Source organism: Myotis myotis, unplaced genomic scaffold (genome assembly GCF_014108235.1).
Source record: "Myotis myotis isolate mMyoMyo1 unplaced genomic scaffold, mMyoMyo1.p scaffold_m19_p_2, whole genome shotgun sequence".
Taxonomy (NCBI): Eukaryota; Metazoa; Chordata; class Mammalia; order Chiroptera; family Vespertilionidae; genus Myotis; species Myotis myotis.
This window is the reverse complement of record NW_023416324.1, coordinates 41,150,459-41,167,817: the sequence shown is the minus strand read 5'-3', so window position 1 is coordinate 41,167,817 and position 17,359 is coordinate 41,150,459. Positions and strand designations below refer to the sequence as shown.

Genomic DNA, 17,359 nt, shown 5'->3' with positions numbered 1-17,359 from the left:
AGGAGCATGATAGTGGAATCTATTAAAAACTTATAAGAGACATCCAGAGACTGGCTGTTAGGAGGGAGGGAGATACAATGCAGGAGGGAGCACAAACTGCAGAGACCAATGTTGTGGGCCAGTGAGATGCTCTGCAATGACCATACAGTGCTAAAACAGAGTATTTCTAACTTCTTGTGAGACTTGATAATTAATGGCTAATATATGTCAATAGTTAATTATCAGGATTATACAGAATAATAAGAGGAGAGGTATGAATATGAAGTTTTACCTCCAGAATCTCAATTCTTCTCTCCTTCTCTGCCAACTGCTTTCTAAGCAGCATTATTTCAGCTGATGCTGGATTTAATTTAGGATCTAAAGTTTTTATAACCTGTTTAAAGAAAAAAAAAGTATGTTCACTTTATCTTATAAATTGTTGAAATATAAGAACACAGTCTACAAAATCAGTGTAAGTGGAAAATTATGCAGAAAGTGATCCAGCAACTAACTATAATTTGTCCCATAATTTAATTTGAATTACAAAATAACTTATTCTATAGGTGAGAAAGAGAATAAAAATTCAGTACAAAATGAAAAAATCCCCATCTCAAAATCAAATGTCCCTTCTCCAAGGCTCAATAATCAGGGATAGTTATTTGGCCATATCAAACCTTGAGCACTGAAGTCTTGAAGCATATCAGAAATGAGGGAGGTAAGATGCCTTCTACTTTTATATGCCTTAAACATTATTTAAAATGTTAAAATGAATTCAGTAATTATAGTGAAAACTGCTGATTGTACAAAGTAAGAGTAATACACACAAAAATTCTTAGCAACAATCTTTTTTACTATCTAGTTAAATGTAGTAATTCAATACATAAGATCAATATAATAGATATTGGTGATTATTTTCTGCAAACACTGGGGTGCCAATCATATTAAATTACTAAGAGTTGAGTAAAACTCATATGTTTTAGCACAATGTTGTTCTGAGACTTTGCTAAACTATGTATAAATCAATTTAGAAGCATCAGGAATAAATTACAGCAAAATCAAGTTGCCAGTAATAAAGTCACCTGTATATTGTAATTAAAAACCCATTAAAATATTTAAAATTATTTAATGATTTAGGAAAATATTGTATGTAGTTACAGATGATAGAAAAAAAGAGTACAAAGGTAATGTGCCTAACAATTTCTGCTGTTCATTCAAAATGATTTACTGAGTGCCGGAAGTGGCAGGCACAGTGACAGATGGGGGTACAGCAAGTTATGAGAGACATGGTGCCTGCCCTCATGGGATTCACATCATACACACAACATACAGAGTTTAAATTATAATTTAACTACAAAGAAAAAAATCATAATCTGTTAACTCTAGTGATAAAAAGTATGGCTGTGACTTTTCTATATTTCCTGAATTTTCTATAATGGACATATGTTACTATTTTAAACTCTCCCCCAAATAGTGTAAGAGGGAAAAAAAAAATCATGTTTACCAAACAAGTATCATTTTTTTTAATGTGAATATTCAATGATGGCAAGAATATGGTATTTTGTCATTGCTCTGTTCAATTAATTATAGTCCTTTTAGAGTATCATTTAGAAATACAGAAAAAGCATCTTATTAAGAAGTTCTTAACCTTTGACCCAATAATTCTATTTCACCCATTAACCTAGGAACAAGGTTATGATAAACCAAAATAAGTCAAAAGCTTTCTGAATAACTATGTTGCCTATAGCCTTATTTCTAGGAACAAAAAAAGAAAAAAGAATGGAAACAAGCTATTTTCAACAATAGGATGACAACTAAATAACTGTGATATATCATACAACTGAATATTATGTCACCATTCTTTTACTTTTGCAAAGTCTGTTCTGTAAGTGTGATGTCTGTCTTGCTTAGTGCTGCACGACCAGGGCTTAGCATAAGAGACGCTCAATAAAAATCAAATTACATTTATATTCCATGAGGAAATTCTTTTAAGTTTAAAAAACACACAAATCATGTATGTGTATATTATGGTAAAGAAACATAGAGAAATATCCATTGAAAAATATACGGTGTTAAGGTAGTATTTCAAAGGTTAACAGCAGTTGTATCTGGGAACCTTTCTATGCTTTATATTTTTACTAAAGGCACTTACACTTCTGAAACAGAGAAACTGAACTGTGGCATGGACTACCTCCTGAGAAGCTGAGTGTGGCTATGTACCTGAGCTCTGCCCACTGAGGCGAGTCAAAGTGGTTTACACTGCTTCCAGGTCTGACCCCATGACCTACCTCCCACACAAGCTATGCTCACGCCCTCATCCACTAGTTGAAGAATGTCAAGTGAACTTGGGAACTGTATGTTGAAGAAGGTGGTGCCTCTCTCGCTTTAAGACTGAATGACTGCATGGAGCAGAGTGCCTCCCCCACTGATGACTAGATTTCATGTAACATCCATCTTGCTAAGCTTTAAGAAGATCTTGCAGTTTATCTGCTACTGCAGATACTATTTACGCCTTAATGAATATTATATAAAACATTAAAAGGGCAGACATTAGCAATATTATAAAACTTCATCACAAAATTCTTTTTTTTTCATTCAGTAAATTGAAAACAATACATTGACATTTTGTGAAAGAACACTTATGATTGGGAAAATATATGGTATTCATGAAAATAAAAGATTTTATAAGAATATCACTTACAGATATTTAGTAAAGAATACAAATAAAAAGAATAATTAGTGTGGTGAACACTAGAACAGTATATAATTGCCTAAGCTATACTAAATGCTAAAATACTTTCAAACAAATTTAAAAAGCTAAATTTTCACAAAAGGCAAACATGCCTTCATTTTAAAGCTAACAATGCCACATATCATAGTGGTCATTTTCTCTAAAGAGGTCACCCCTGTCCATGCTTAACTGTTTCTGTAAGCCATGTGGTCGTTTTCCTGAGGCTGGTGAGTGAGAGAGAATGGGAGGACTGACCTGGGCAAGACAGAGAGTGGGGAAGGAAGTGACGTGACATGGAAACAAGAAGAGCAGTACAATCAGGTGGAACAGGCCTACTTAGCACCTGCATCACAGAGGTGGGAGTTCTGTAAGACAGATGACTCACATTTCTTGCTTTCTCTAAATACATTTTATATCGTTCCTCCATTGCTTTCATATCTTCATCTTTCTTCTGAAGAGCAGCTTCAAGTTCATTGATCTTTTGTGCTATTGTTGAAAATGAAAACAACCAATTACTCCCTGTTTAAAATATTCCATCCTCACACACAAAAATATACACTTATCACATTTAGTTTCTAGGGACTCATAAAATAACTTAAAAGAGAAACCTTTTATTTATTGTTTGTAGTGAATTTTTATCTAAAACTTTTGAATTGCAACCAACACATCCTCGATCATTTCATATTATTTTTTTCTTAAAAATATCTATAATCTGCTTTATTTAGCTATTACTCTTCTTTCAATTAATTATTTCAATGAGCAAACATACCTTACAATTTAAGCACAGCCATCATGAGAAAATAAAACATTCTTTTATACAATGTTTGAAGTTCATTTTAATCTGATTTTAAATCCTTTCATTTATTTATATTTTCATAGTATTAATGCTATATTACAAAATGTTTGATACTCCTATATATCATAAGTTCATTTTATTAGACTTACTTTTTTGCATCAACATTAGATCATTTATTACTTAAATCACTAAAAATTATAATAGCACTTATTTGCAATGTATGTATCTATACTTTGTCCAAAAACTTATACATAATTCTTGTAATTTGTCAACTAAAAAGGGCAAGTCCTTAGAACCAGGTTTTTACAAGTACCTACCATTCTGGTTTACATCTGGCTGAAGATCTTCAATGAGCTCTTGTTTCTTCTGTAATTCTTCATGTACCTCTGTTAGTTTTTCCCTAAGCAGTAGAAAGAAGAGCAAGGAGCTTTGGAGCCAAACAGATTTAAGAATGAAAACTGGTTTTCTGCCACATAACATTCGTGGACTGTGGGCTCGTCACTTTCTGATCCTTACTCTCCTCACCTATGAAATGGGAATAATTTCTGCCAAATATTATAGGGATTGTTGTGAAGAGGTAAATTGGTTGGCACATGATGGGTGCTAAAAATGTGCAATTATTCCCCCTACAACCTTTGATTCCTAAGAAAGTTAAAAGAAGTATTTTCTAGGATAAACATCCCTCATTTCCACATAATCTAGTGCCGATATTGCCAGCTCTGTAAACTCTTCAATGGCATTAGTAAATGAAAAATGTGAGCATTGGGATCACCGGCAGGAAGGCTGAGCCTTCTAGCACATTTTTCTTTTCACTTTTTAATGGCAGTGGTGAACATTCAATTGGCATCAGGGTATTTGTTTTCATAAAACAAAATAAGAAAAGGATATTAACTTTAGATCCTTTTAAAACCATTCCCCTCACATATTTGAAATGAAATACCAATTTTACTTACATATGAGCTTCCAACTTCTGCTTTAGGTTGCTGGACTATAAAAATTAAAAACAGTTGCTGTAAGATAACTATTGTGGCAACATTAGATTTTCCAGACATCAGAATCACTTTATCTCCTCTTGAAGATATATTATTTAAAATATAAATGTGCTAAAAATCTGTATTTCTAATAATAAACTTTTAAAAACATAAAATTTAGGTATTTTTTTACTTCAAAGGGAAAGAAGAATAGGAAATGAAGTAAGAATACAATAGTAGAAAGAAAATGCTTCATCTTTCTGAATACAACGCAAATGCAATTTGAACTTGAAAAATAGAAAATGCAAGCTGAACGTGATATATGGAGGAGTATCAAACACTGAAATGGCTACAGAATCATTTATCCTATATAATAAAAGGCTAATATGCAAATTAACCAAATGGCAGAATGACCGGTTGCTATGACACACACTGACCACCAGGGGGCAGACACTCAATGCAGGAGCTGCCCCCTGGTGGTCAGTGCGCTCCCACAGGGGGAGCGCCACTCAGCCAGAAGCCGGTCTCATGGCCGGCAAGCACAGTGGCGGCAGTGGGAGCCTCTCCCATCTCCGCAGCAGCGCTAAGCCATCAGTTGGACATCCCCCAAGGGCTCCTGGACTGCGAGAGGGTGTAGACAGGGCTGAGAGACCGCCCCCTCCAAGTGCCCGAATCTCGTGCACCAAGCCTCTAGTTTAAAATAAAATGCTTAAGATTTTAGGCCTTTAATGAAGAATGGACTGAAATAACTAACTTATCTTTATAATAAACCTTTATCATTATAAATGCAAACACTTTAATATTAATATAAAAATGAAGTCATTAGATTTTGTTAAAAAATCAAATTCAAAACATAAAATTTCCTCTTTAAAAAAAAACACACAGAAATGTAAATTGCAATAGTAGTTCTGTATCACCTACTAAATAGCTATAGAGCTTAAAAATATATAATTTGAGCCCTGGTCAGTGTGGTTCAGAGGTTAGAGCATCGGCCCATGGACCAAAGGGTCACAGGCCTGATTCCTAGTCAAGGGCATGTACCTAGATTTATAGTTTGTTCCCCAGCCCAGGTCAGGATGCATGTAGGAGGCAACTAATCAACGTGTCTCTCTCACATGATGTTTCTCTCTCTTTCCCCCCCAACTCATTTTCCTCCCTTCCTCCCACTCTCTCTGAAAATCAATGGAAAAAATATCCTTGAAATATAATTTGGACACTAACACTATTTTTTAAAAGATAAAGAAATTTAAAATCTTAATCCAATATGTACTCCCCCAAATAGATCCAATTTTTCAATTATTCCCTAATGTGCCTTAAAAATATATTTGTATTAGAGAGGTTACAATACCGTATATATGCACATATGAGATGCCGCCATGCATGAGACGATTTCTATTTTCCAAGCCCCCAGGAAAAAAAGAAAAAATCATATAAAGCATAAAAAAGACAGAAAGGAAATGTAACCCTTTCAATTTTCCTTTTCATCTCTTTATTCTTCTGAGTTGTCTCCCTCCCCCCGCCCCCCATCAACACAGGTAGAATCACCTAACACTCCATCTAATCAATGTCTACCTAACACACAATTAGCCCTATCTTCTTGCTGTTTATTAAATACATCCCTCCCTCAATTATTACTTCTTTCTTTTTTCCCCTCTATACATAGAGATCCAACTATAGGAACACTGCTAAGTATATTTAGGCTGTTTGATCCTTTTTAAAAAAAACTGATTTGAGAGAGAGAGGAAGGGAGATGAGAGGGAGAGAAAGTTAGAAACATCAATGATGAAAGAGAATCACTGATCAGCTGCCTCCTGCACACCCCCAATCGGATGGAGACTGCAACCCAGGCATGTGCCATGACCAGGAATCTAACCATGACCTCCTGGTTCAACCACTGAGACACACCGGCCACCTTGTTTGATCTTTTTTAAGTTCTTTTTTTAAGTTCTCTTATTTCTGCTCTCAAAATATATGCTATCAAAATCCATTAGAAATGGCAAGGTCATGAGCTAGAATGGAAGGGGCAATGTCTTCAAGAATGCATTAAGGTTTCTGTCCTTTTGAGGTCTGCTCTTTTGGTAGAAATCATTTTCTCATTCTTCTTTTTCTTATTAAAAGTTTTCCTCAATTCTAGCTGATGCTTATTCTCACTAGAGTTTGTCTCAGGCCAGCCCTGTTGGGTTCCCAGCAAAACTGGGAAGGCCTCAACTGCAACAGGTCTCAGGAATTGCTATGAACATAGTATTAGCTGTTGAAGAAGGACAGATAGAAATCACCTTCCAATACAAATGATCAATTTACAGGCTCCAAATTGGCAAAATCACTGCATCTGTTATGCAAATATATACGGTATTTAAGGGTGTCATCAATGATAAGGGTAGCACTTTCAAATACAAGGTTAATTTGGACATCAGGACCTAACAGAGAGGCCAAAGAGCAGAATCACCATAATTTTTCAGGTACTTACACTTTCTCCTTCAGACTTGGAGCCTTGTTCCTGTAAAGACTTCTGGAGATCTTCAATCTGCTGCTGCAATTCTTGGATGCGCTCTTTGCTCAGCCTATTTTAAGATGAATAATATGGGTTTATTTGTATTGAAAGTCAAAGTAGTTAAGGGTCTAAAGAGGTGTATTTAATAGCAATAACAGATGCTGAACAATGTTCTGTGGTGAGGTATAATATACAGTATATAGGAGGCTACTTTCAAGGAAATATTTAATAAAAGATGACATTTTTATCCTGCAAGCATATTTACCCACATTTAAAATTTTAAGGTACTTTATGTGTCAGTAGTAAAAATACAACATTTCTACACTGTACTTACTGGAGTAAAAATTAGAAAACTAGCTTGCTTTTCCTACAGTTGCATTTTTAATGAATGGAAACTAGGTTTCCTTTTCCTATTTCAGATTTCAGTGTACTAAAAGAGGAAGGTCACTATTTTCCAACCATTTCTTCATGACTTGTTATTTAAATTAAAGAGATTGGCACTACCAATTAATGTATATTTTTTTACTTGCCATAATCTCATTTCTTGAAAACCTGCTTTAGAGTTACCATTGTTGGAAGTTACCAGCAAGAGGAGTATCTGTCTGACTTTCTTCACATAATTATCGCATAATATAATAATTATCTATTGATACATCTAGCTTCCTATACTAATTCTCTAAAAGCTAAAAATTAGTATCTCCAGTTTCAATTGATATTAAACTGTGTCAGTAACATTTAATGGTCTCTTCAGAAAGCCAAAATGCATTCTTCATTTTACCACAGCTGATGTAATGTGTGCATACAAGTATGAGAGACAAGGTTCAAGTGTCTCAGATTCCTGTGGTTTCTAAAATCCAGTGGAGGTTGGTCAAGTACATTTAAAAACCTTCACTCCAAGTATGCTATTTATAAAGGGAAGATTAACATAGTGGTTAAAAGCACAGACTCAGGAATTGACAGAGGGTCAATGTAGGATCCACAATTACCAGCTGTGTAACTCTGGGCAAGCTGCTTAATATCCTTGTAGTTCACTTCCTTACCCATAAAACAGTGGTAATCATACTTATTACTTCATAAAGTTATTATGAGGATTTACTAAGTTAATACCAAAATGTGCTTAGAAATGTGCCTGGCATATAGTAACCACTATATTAAATGTCATACCTACATATATAAAAGCCAAGCGACCGGAATGGCAAAACAACTGGTCACTATGACGAGCACTGTGGCAGCCAACCAGCCCGATGGGGGCCCCAATCGGGCACCCAAACCTCCTGTGGCCCCTCGCCACGAATGGCACCCCCAACCCCGATCAGGGGTGGGGCCGGCCAGCCAACTACTCGCGGCCCACTCCTGGCCGGCCTTGCCCTGATTGCCTCCCCCCAACCCTGATCAGGGGCAGGGCCGACAGCCAACCTCCTGCTGGCCTGGCCCTGATCGGCCCCCATCAGGGCGGGCCAGCCAGGCCCCACCCATGCACGAATTCGTATACCGGGCCTCTAGTTTTTTTTTTTTTTTTTTTTTTTTTTTTTATTGATTTTTTACAGAGAGGAAGGGAGAGAGATAGAAAGTTAGAAACATCGATGAGAGAGAAACATCGATCAGCTGCCTCCTGCACATCTCCAACTGGGGATATGCCCGCAACCCAGGTACATGCCCTTGACCGGTATCAAACCTGGGACCTTTCAGTCCGCAGGCCGACGCTCTATCCACTGAGCCAAACCGGTTTCGGCAAGTTTTTTTTAATAATATAATATTTGAACACCTCTCATTGGTATTATATAAGTAAACCATTTCTGTAATCCTAATAACTTTCAAATAGGTATCACCTCCAATTTACAGCTGAAGATACCAAGTGTGTATTTAAGTAACTTGCTCAGAACCAAATAATTAACAAGTTTAAAAAGAAGTGGGATTCAAATTTGACAACACAATCTATGTCCCATCTCTGCACCAGACTGTAGTAGAAAGCCAGGTTGTCATCTATTCATCTGTTATATTTTCTCTAAATTGTGAAGACATGCAAACAAAATTCAAGGATAAGCAACCTGGTTAACAGAGTTTGCTAAAAGTAAATGGTAGTGAGAGACTAAAAACAACAACAAAAATTAATCTTCTTCTAAAAATCCTAATTAGCCCTAGCCAGTTTGGCTCAGTGGATAGAGCATCAGCCTACAGACTGAAGGGTCCTGGGTTCGATTCTGGTCAAGGGTACATGCCTGGGCTGTGAGCTTGATCCCCAGTAGGGGACATGCAGGAGGCAGCCGATCAATGATTCTCTCTCATCATTGATGTTTCTATCTCTCTCTCTCCCTCCTCTCTGAAATCAATAAAAATGTATTTTTAAAAAATCCTAATTATGTGAACTACAATGATATTTTCCGCTTCTGTGAACCACGATTTTGTGGTTGGTAATTAAATCACCGTGACTTGTTCACTGTGAAGGAGCATGTCACCTTTGCTCTGTTTCCAGTTCGTTCATCTTGCGGTGCTTCTGCTCTAGCTGCTCCTGGAGTTCTTCGATGCGCTGGTTCTCAGTACCTTCCTGCTGCAGGCGAAGCATCTTATTTTCATGTTGCAGTCGAATAAACACCTCCCTAATGTTGACAAGTAAAATTTGTTTTTCAATTGTTTTAAGTATAAGAAGTTTTACATTCTTAACTTTCTAAAAAGGGAAATGCCTGGCAACTCAATAGCTGTCATTTTAAAATTTTACCATAGCTTCTGAAAGGTTTTAAAGAAAAAACTATGTACATTATAAGACTATGTCTCAAAAACAATTAGTAAATATTTTAAAGGTAAAGATGTAAGATTATGCTACATATTGTTAAATGACTATGCAAATTCCTGAAATATTTTGTATTATTTTAATTTTACAATTTAGAAACTATTTACCAAAGCTAATATAGAGCATATTCTTAAAGAACACGTAAAGGAAAAGCAATAGATTTAAGAAACCACAGTTGGTACACAATTTTTAAATACACTTTTATGATAATTGCAGTCATATGACTATCTCTAGATATTTTTGTTTTTAGAGAAAAAAATTATTAAAGACTTACACATATTTTTAAATACAAATGATAGAAATTATCCTATATAATAAAAGGCTAAGATGCAAATTGTCCCCTCAGGAGTTTGACCGCTCGCTATGATGTGTGCTGACCACCAGGGGGCAGCGTGGAATGAAGAAAGGCCCCATCAGCAGCCTGGGAAAGGAAGGCCCTGGCCAGCAGCCGGCAACCTAGGGAAGGAAATCCCCGATGGGTCCTGATCAACAGCCAGGCCTAGGGACCCTACCCATGCATGAATTTCGTGCATCAGGCCTCTAGTCCTATATAATAAAAGGGTAATATGCAAATTGATCCTAACAGCAGAACATCTGGGAAAGACTGGTCACTATGACACTCACTGACCACCAGGGGGCAGATGTTCAATGCAGGAGGTACCCCCTGGTGGTCAGTGCGCTCCCACAGGGGGAGCTCTGCTCAGCCATAAGCTAGGCTGACGGCTGTCAGCACAGCAGTGGTGGCGGGAGCCTCTCCTGCCTCCTCAGCAGTGTTAAGGATGTCCAACTGCAGCTTAGGCCTGCTCCCCGCTGGCAAGTGGACATCCCCCTAGAGCTCCCGGGCTGCCAGAGGAATGTCTGACTGCCAGCTTAGGCCTGATACCCCAGGGAGCGGGCCTAAACCAGCAGGTGGACATCCCCCGAGGAGTTCCAGGCTGCGAGAGGGCACAGGCAGGGCTGAGGCCCCCACTCCGAGTGCACAAATTTTTGTGCACTGGGCCTTTAGTATTAAATAAAAAAGTAACTATCAACAATAAAAATATATTTAAAAATGAAAATAAATAATGCAGGCCTATCTGCTCCCCTCCTAAGTCCCATTCCCCAAAAGCAACCACTATCAATCTCAATTTTTAGTCTTCTGAATGCTAGCACTATAACCTTAAAAAATAGGCTCATATGGCCATTTAAAAAATATTAATAATATCACTAGATATTAACTAAAAAGTACAAATGGTTTACTGTCTAGCATGACCAAAAACTGAAATAAAAATCAACAACATTGTAAACATTATGCTTAGTGAAAGAAGCCAGTCACAAAAGGCCACATATTGTAGGATTCCATGTATATAAAATATCCATTACAGGCAAATTGAGAGACAAAAGTAGATAACTGGTTGCCTGAGGATGCATGTAGAGAAGAGGCAGGAGTGGGGAATAATTGCTATTTATATAAAGGTATATTCTGGAGGAATAAAAATGTTCTGAAATTTTACAGCAATAATTGTTGCACAGTTTGTGACTATATTGAAACCCACCAAATTCTACACTTTTAAATAGGTGAATCTCAATAAAGCCATTTAAATAGAGTTTGCAGTACTGAATAAATACAGCTGTCATCAAAGAAAGGAAAAGCATAAAAATGCCAGATTAGTCAAATGTCTACGTAAACATAGCACTAAAATCCCAAGATAAAAGATGGGTCAAGAGGAACCTCTAAAATTTGTAATTTAACTTCTACTTAATCCTCCTTCTATTATTGGCAGCTACTCTCCTTTTCTTTTTACCATCTGGATTTGAATGCCATGTATTAAGATTTTTCATAGATTTTGAAAGAATAAAGAAAAAAATTTCAACACAATAAAGTCATACTATAAAAACTAGAATAAGTGAGTTAGTTTGTGAAATTTTACTTATGATAAATTTGAAACTGGTAGAGTAGCAATAACAAGCTGACTTAGAAAACTTAAGCAGTGCTGGCTGGTACTGCTCAATGGATAGAGTGGTGGCCCGAGCACCAAAGGGTCAAGGGTTCAATTCTTAGTCAAGGGCATATACCTGCGTTGCAGGTTCAATCTGTACCTGGTTGGGGTACTGCGTGCAGGAGGCAACCAATAGATGTGTGTATCTGTCTTCCTTCCTTCCCTCCCTCCCTCCCTCCCTCTCTCTCTAAAAACCAATGGGAAAAATATTCTTAGATGAGGACTAACAACAACAAGACATCATATTTCTAATATTAAGTATAGATTATCAATTAATAAAAACAAATTTACCTATATTCCACTGGCATAATCTCAGCAGCAAGATTCTCATAACTTTTTGCAGCAGATGCATCTAAATAACAACAAAAATAGATGAATAATTCAGTATTTCTACCATTAAAAAAAAACAAAACACGTTTCTAAATTCGACAAAATTTACCTGTTTGGTTTAGGTGATCCTGTTGTACTTGTGAACACCGAAGCTCTTCATTCGTTTCTTTCAGCGTATCACGCTGTTCTATTAGTCTCTAAAAAAGAATTGTTCATATAAGCAAAATTTTTAATTATGCCCACAGGTGGTATACTTTATGCTTACAATAATTTAATTTGACAATTATTGCTTATTTAATTAAAAATGGCAATGTTTTAGTTTTAGTGCTAAGGGGTAATTTTCTCTTGTATAAATCACATAACTATATAGTTTTTGTATAACACAAAGCTTGTGATCTCCCTATTAGTTTGTCTCTGAACCAAATGAATGTAATTATGCAACACAGTAAAAATATACAACTGCAGAGTAATAAAAAAAAGCATGGAGTTTGGAGGCAAATAGATTGTGGCTTGAATTCCAGTTTCACTCCTTCCTAGCTATATTATCTGGGGCAAGAGATGTGACGCTCTGGTTTTAGTATCCTCATCAAAACAGGAATACTGACATATACAAACCCTTGCAAAGGTGTTTTGAGCAACCAACAAGATAATGTTTATCAAGTACATGAAATATAGTTTTATGTGTACAAGATGCTGGAGAATTGTTATTTCTTTTTATCACTAGAGTGAAACTCTACTGAAAAAGTGATAAGTAGCATCCTGGAAGTATGAATTTGTGGCTTAATATCTAAAAATCATTGCAATTACTAACCACACTACTAAGTAACCACATTAATACAATAAAAGACAAAAATCACATATCTCAATGAACCAGAAAAAGCAAGAATATGCAACAAACTAGGAATAAAGACTGGTCAACTCCATAAATGGTATCTACAAAACAAAACAACAGCAATAAAAAATCCATGGCTAAAATGTGCTAAATGGTGAAAGAATGAATGCTTTCTCCATAATATTAGAACCAAAAGAATGATGGCCACTCTTGACACTTCTATTCAACATAATACTCAAGGTTCTGGCCAGGACAATTTGACAAGAAAAAGAAAAAGGCATTCAAACTGCAAAGCAAGAAACAAAACTATTCCTCTTTGTAGATGTCCTGATCTTGTATCTAGAAAATCCTAGAGAACCCACTAAAAACTATTAGAAATACGAAGTGAATTCCACAAGATTGCAAAATGCAGTATCAATGTACAATAATAAATTATACTTCTGTATATTAGCAATAAAAATAAAAAAGAAAATAATTTCATTCATAATAGCAACAAAAATAACAAAACACTCAAAATAAAAATTTAAAAAGTCCAAATCTTATATAATAAAAACTATAAAACAGTGTTGAAAGAAGCTAAAAACCAAAATAAATAGAATGTGATCCAACATTTAAGGACGAGAAACTTAATACCATTAAGGTGGCAAAGTTTCCAAACTGATCTACAGATTCAGACAATTCCATCTTTAAAAAGAACTTGGAGAGCTCATACTTGCCAATTTTAAAACTTAGTGGTACTAACATCAAGCTAGACATATAATCAGTGACAAATAATTGAAAGTCCAGAAATAAACTTACATTTATGGTCAAAATTATTTTTACTTTTAATAATCAATTAATAGATATTAATTTTGTCCCCCAAAATTGAGTAGATAGTACATTCCCTCTTCTCCCACTCCTATGCTGCCTAGTTTCCCTCATTAGCATCTTGCATTAGTATAGTTACTTGTAAGAACAAATGAACCAATATTGATACACTATTACTACTAACTAATGATGACAGTTTACATTAGGTTTAACTCTGCTTTACTTTTATGAGTTTTGACAAATGTACTAGTATAACATATCCATCATTACAGTCTCATGGCCAATTCATTTTTTTAAAAATTTGCCGGGAGCCGGCCCAAAGGACCTGGCATATATGGCATACTGTTCTTAAAATGTTTGCTCACCTTCTTGGCACTATGTGTTTTAACCAAGGTCTCCTCTCTGAGAAAGATTGTTTCCCCAGGTAGGGATTTTCCCCTGAAGTTAGGGAGGGAATAAAACCCCTCAACTAAGTGCCAGGCGGGTAATTAATCACTTTAACTACGAACAATCATGCTTAAGCTACATAATCTTTACTCCCTGGAATGGAGATAAGAAATGCCCTAACCTTTGTAATAGAGATTGATAGGATTGAATCAACTGGTATAAATACAGATGTAACAAGACAGCAAGAGACAGAACTTAGAAGACAGAACCTACACAGAACCTAGAGACAGAACATGGCAAAAGATCCTGGACAGAAACTGGCCTCAGAACCTAGAGACAGAACCTAGCGAGAGAACATGGCAAAAGATCCTGGACTGAACCTGACTACAGAAATTGGCAAGAGAACCTGACTAGAACCTGGTGACTGAACCTGGCTGGAGAACCTAGCGAGGGAACATGGCTACAGAACCTGGCTGGAGAACCTGGAGAACCTAGCAAGAGAACATGGACACAAAACCTGGCTGGAGATCCTAAGCAGAACTTCGCTGGAGATCCAGACCAGAACTTGGCTGGAGATCCTGGCTAGAGATCCTGGCTAGGCTGCTGATCAACTGAACGCTGTCTCTGTGTCATTCCTTCTTCGCCGACTCTGTCCACACCTTTGGGGACCCCTGGACCTGCTGGGGTTGGACCCCGGCAAAAAATATATTTTATTGATTTTTTATAGAGAGAAAGGGAAAGGGAGAGGGATAGAGAGTTTGAAACATCGATGAGAGGAACATCGATCAGCTGACTCCTGCACACCCCCCACTGGGGATGTGCCCGCAACCAAGGTACATGCCCGTGACGGGAATCGAACCTCGGACCCTTCAGTCCGCAGGCCAACGCTCTATCCACTGAGCCAAACCTGTTAGGGCACCCAATTCATTTTTTTTAAAAAATATATTTTATTGGTTTTTTACAGAGAGGAAGGGATAGGGATAGAGAGTTAGAAACATCAATGAGAGAGAAACATCGATCAGCTGCCTCCTGCACACTCCCCACCGGAGACGTGCCCACAACCAAGGTACATGCCCTTGACCGGAATCGAACCTGGGACCCTTGAGTCCGCAGGCTGACGCTCTATCCACTGAGCCAAACCGGTCAGGGCTCCAATTCATTTTTAATATCGGTACCAAAATACAGTGGAGGAAAGAACAGTCTTGTCAACAAATCGTGCTAGGACACTTACACCATATCCAAAAATTAACAAAAATTGATCAGACTAAATATAAAACCAATAAATATAAATATAAAAGAAAACACAGGAGTAAATGTTTATATCCTCAAATTACTCAATGCTTTCACAGAAACACTACCCACAAAAGCACATGTAACAAGAGGAAAAAAAAGATAATTGTGACTTCATCAAATAAAAATTATTCTGTAAACAGTAACATCAAAGAAAGTGAGAAGATAATGCACAGAAAAGGAGAAAAATATTTTTAAGTCATATATCTGAGAAGGATATGTGTCTAGAATATAAAAAGAAGTTTAAAAATCAATAATTAAAAAGCAATTAATGTAAAGCAAAATGAGCAAAAAATTTGAAGAGACATTTCTCCAAGGGAGATATTCAAATGGCCAATAAGCACATGAAAAGATGCACAATATCATTAGTCATTAGGAACCTACAGATCAAAACCACGATGACATACCACTTCATACCTAGGAGGATAATTAAAACTAAAAATAGTAAGTATTGGTAAGGATGTGTAGAAACTGGAACCTTCAAAAACTGCTGGTGGGAGGAAAAAATGGTTCATACACTTTAGAAAACAGTCTAGTTCTTTAAACAGTTAAACTTAGTTATCACATGACCAAGCAATACCATTCCATACTCAAAAAATGATACGTCCAAATAAAAAACTTGTATATAAATGTTCATGGCCACATTATCTGTTTAACAATGAAAAAGTAGAAATAGCCCAAAAGTCCATAAACTGATGAACAGATAAATAAAGTGTGGTATATCCATACAATGGAGTATTACTCAGCAGTAAAAATGAAGCACTGATACATGCTACCACATGGATGAACCTTGAAAGCATTATACTAACTATGGAACCAAGTCACAAGACCACCAAGTGTATGATTACATATTCTGGATAGACTAGACCAGTGGTTCTCAACCTTCCTAATGCTGCGACCCTTTAATACAGTTCCTCATGTTGTGGTGACCCCCAATTTCATTGTTACAAATTGAACATAATTAAAGCATAGTGATTCATCACAAAAACAATATGTAATTATGCATGTGTTTTCCTATGGTCTTAGGCGACCCCTGTGAAAGGGTCGTTCGACCCCCAAAGGGGTCACGACCCACAAGTTGAGAACTGCTGGACTAGACAAATCTATAGAGACAGATTACTGATTGCAACAGCTTGGGGGAGGGCCTAAGCCGTCAGTCAGACATCCACCAAGGGCTCCCGGACTACCAAATGATACAGGCTGGGCTGAGGGACCCCCGAGTGTACAAATTTCATGCACCAGGCTCCTAGTATCTTTTTCTTTTTTTAAATATATATTTTATTGATTTTTTACAGAGAGGAAGGGAGAGAGATAGAGAGTTAGAAACATCGATCAGCTGCCTCCTGCACATCCTCTACTGGGGATGTGCCCGCAACCCAGGTACATGCCCTTGACCAGAATCGAACCTGGGACCCTTCAGTCTGCAGGCCGATGCTCTATCCACTGAGCCAAACCCGTTTCGGCGTAGTATCTTAATAAAGCTGCTAAAAACTGCATCTATGGTCCTCACTTTCAAGGAGTTGATAGTCCTGAGTTGAAAAACATTAAACCAAGACGTATGACCTTGGCTCTGTCACTTGATTTTCTCTTGTGAAGGAAACTATCAAAACTGCACGAAGAATTTTTACAAGACTTTCTTTTATACCAACAACTTCAATTTGAAGAAAGACAGAAGAATTGATTGATATCACTTTTATTCTTAGAACAGCAAGGATCACATTAAAATCTAAAAGCAAACAGACATTTTACTTATCAATTATAGTGACGTTTACCTCTTTTTCCTTAAGTAAAGCTTCATGTTTTTCTTCAAGTCGCTTCATTTCAAATGCTAGTGTGTCAGCCCTTTTGGATTCAGAGGAAAGTTTACTGTGTAGATCTTGAACCTTTTGTCAGAAACAAAAGTAAAACACAAGAATATATGATAATGATCGTTTGATTTCAGAGCTCAATAAATGGAAAACTGATAGTAAATAAAATTATA

At 36.7% G+C, this 17,359-nt stretch overlaps 1 protein-coding gene across 3 annotated transcripts in view; it reads right to left on the bottom strand.

Annotated features, from left to right (window-relative positions):
* HOOK1 (hook microtubule tethering protein 1) overlaps nt 1-17,359 on the bottom strand; it is a 62,510-nt gene that overhangs the window by 9,762 nt on the left and 35,389 nt on the right. For 2 of the 3 annotated variants that reach the window (XM_036347968.1, XM_036347967.1), the window contains 9 exons: nt 17,151-17,261; nt 12,172-12,259; nt 12,024-12,084; nt 9,422-9,562; nt 6,942-7,035; nt 4,457-4,491; nt 3,821-3,903; nt 3,093-3,193; nt 272-373 (listed from right to left, as the gene is read on the bottom strand). In XM_036347968.1, the coding sequence (XP_036203861.1) occupies nt 272-373; nt 3,093-3,193; nt 3,821-3,903; nt 4,457-4,491; nt 6,942-7,035; nt 9,422-9,562; nt 12,024-12,084; nt 12,172-12,259; nt 17,151-17,261 (816 nt within the window). The remainder of the gene's footprint in view (nt 1-271; nt 374-3,092; nt 3,194-3,820; nt 3,904-4,456; nt 4,492-6,941; nt 7,036-9,421; nt 9,563-12,023; nt 12,085-12,171; nt 12,260-17,150; nt 17,262-17,359) is intronic. The other variant, XM_036347969.1, reaches the window with a different exon arrangement.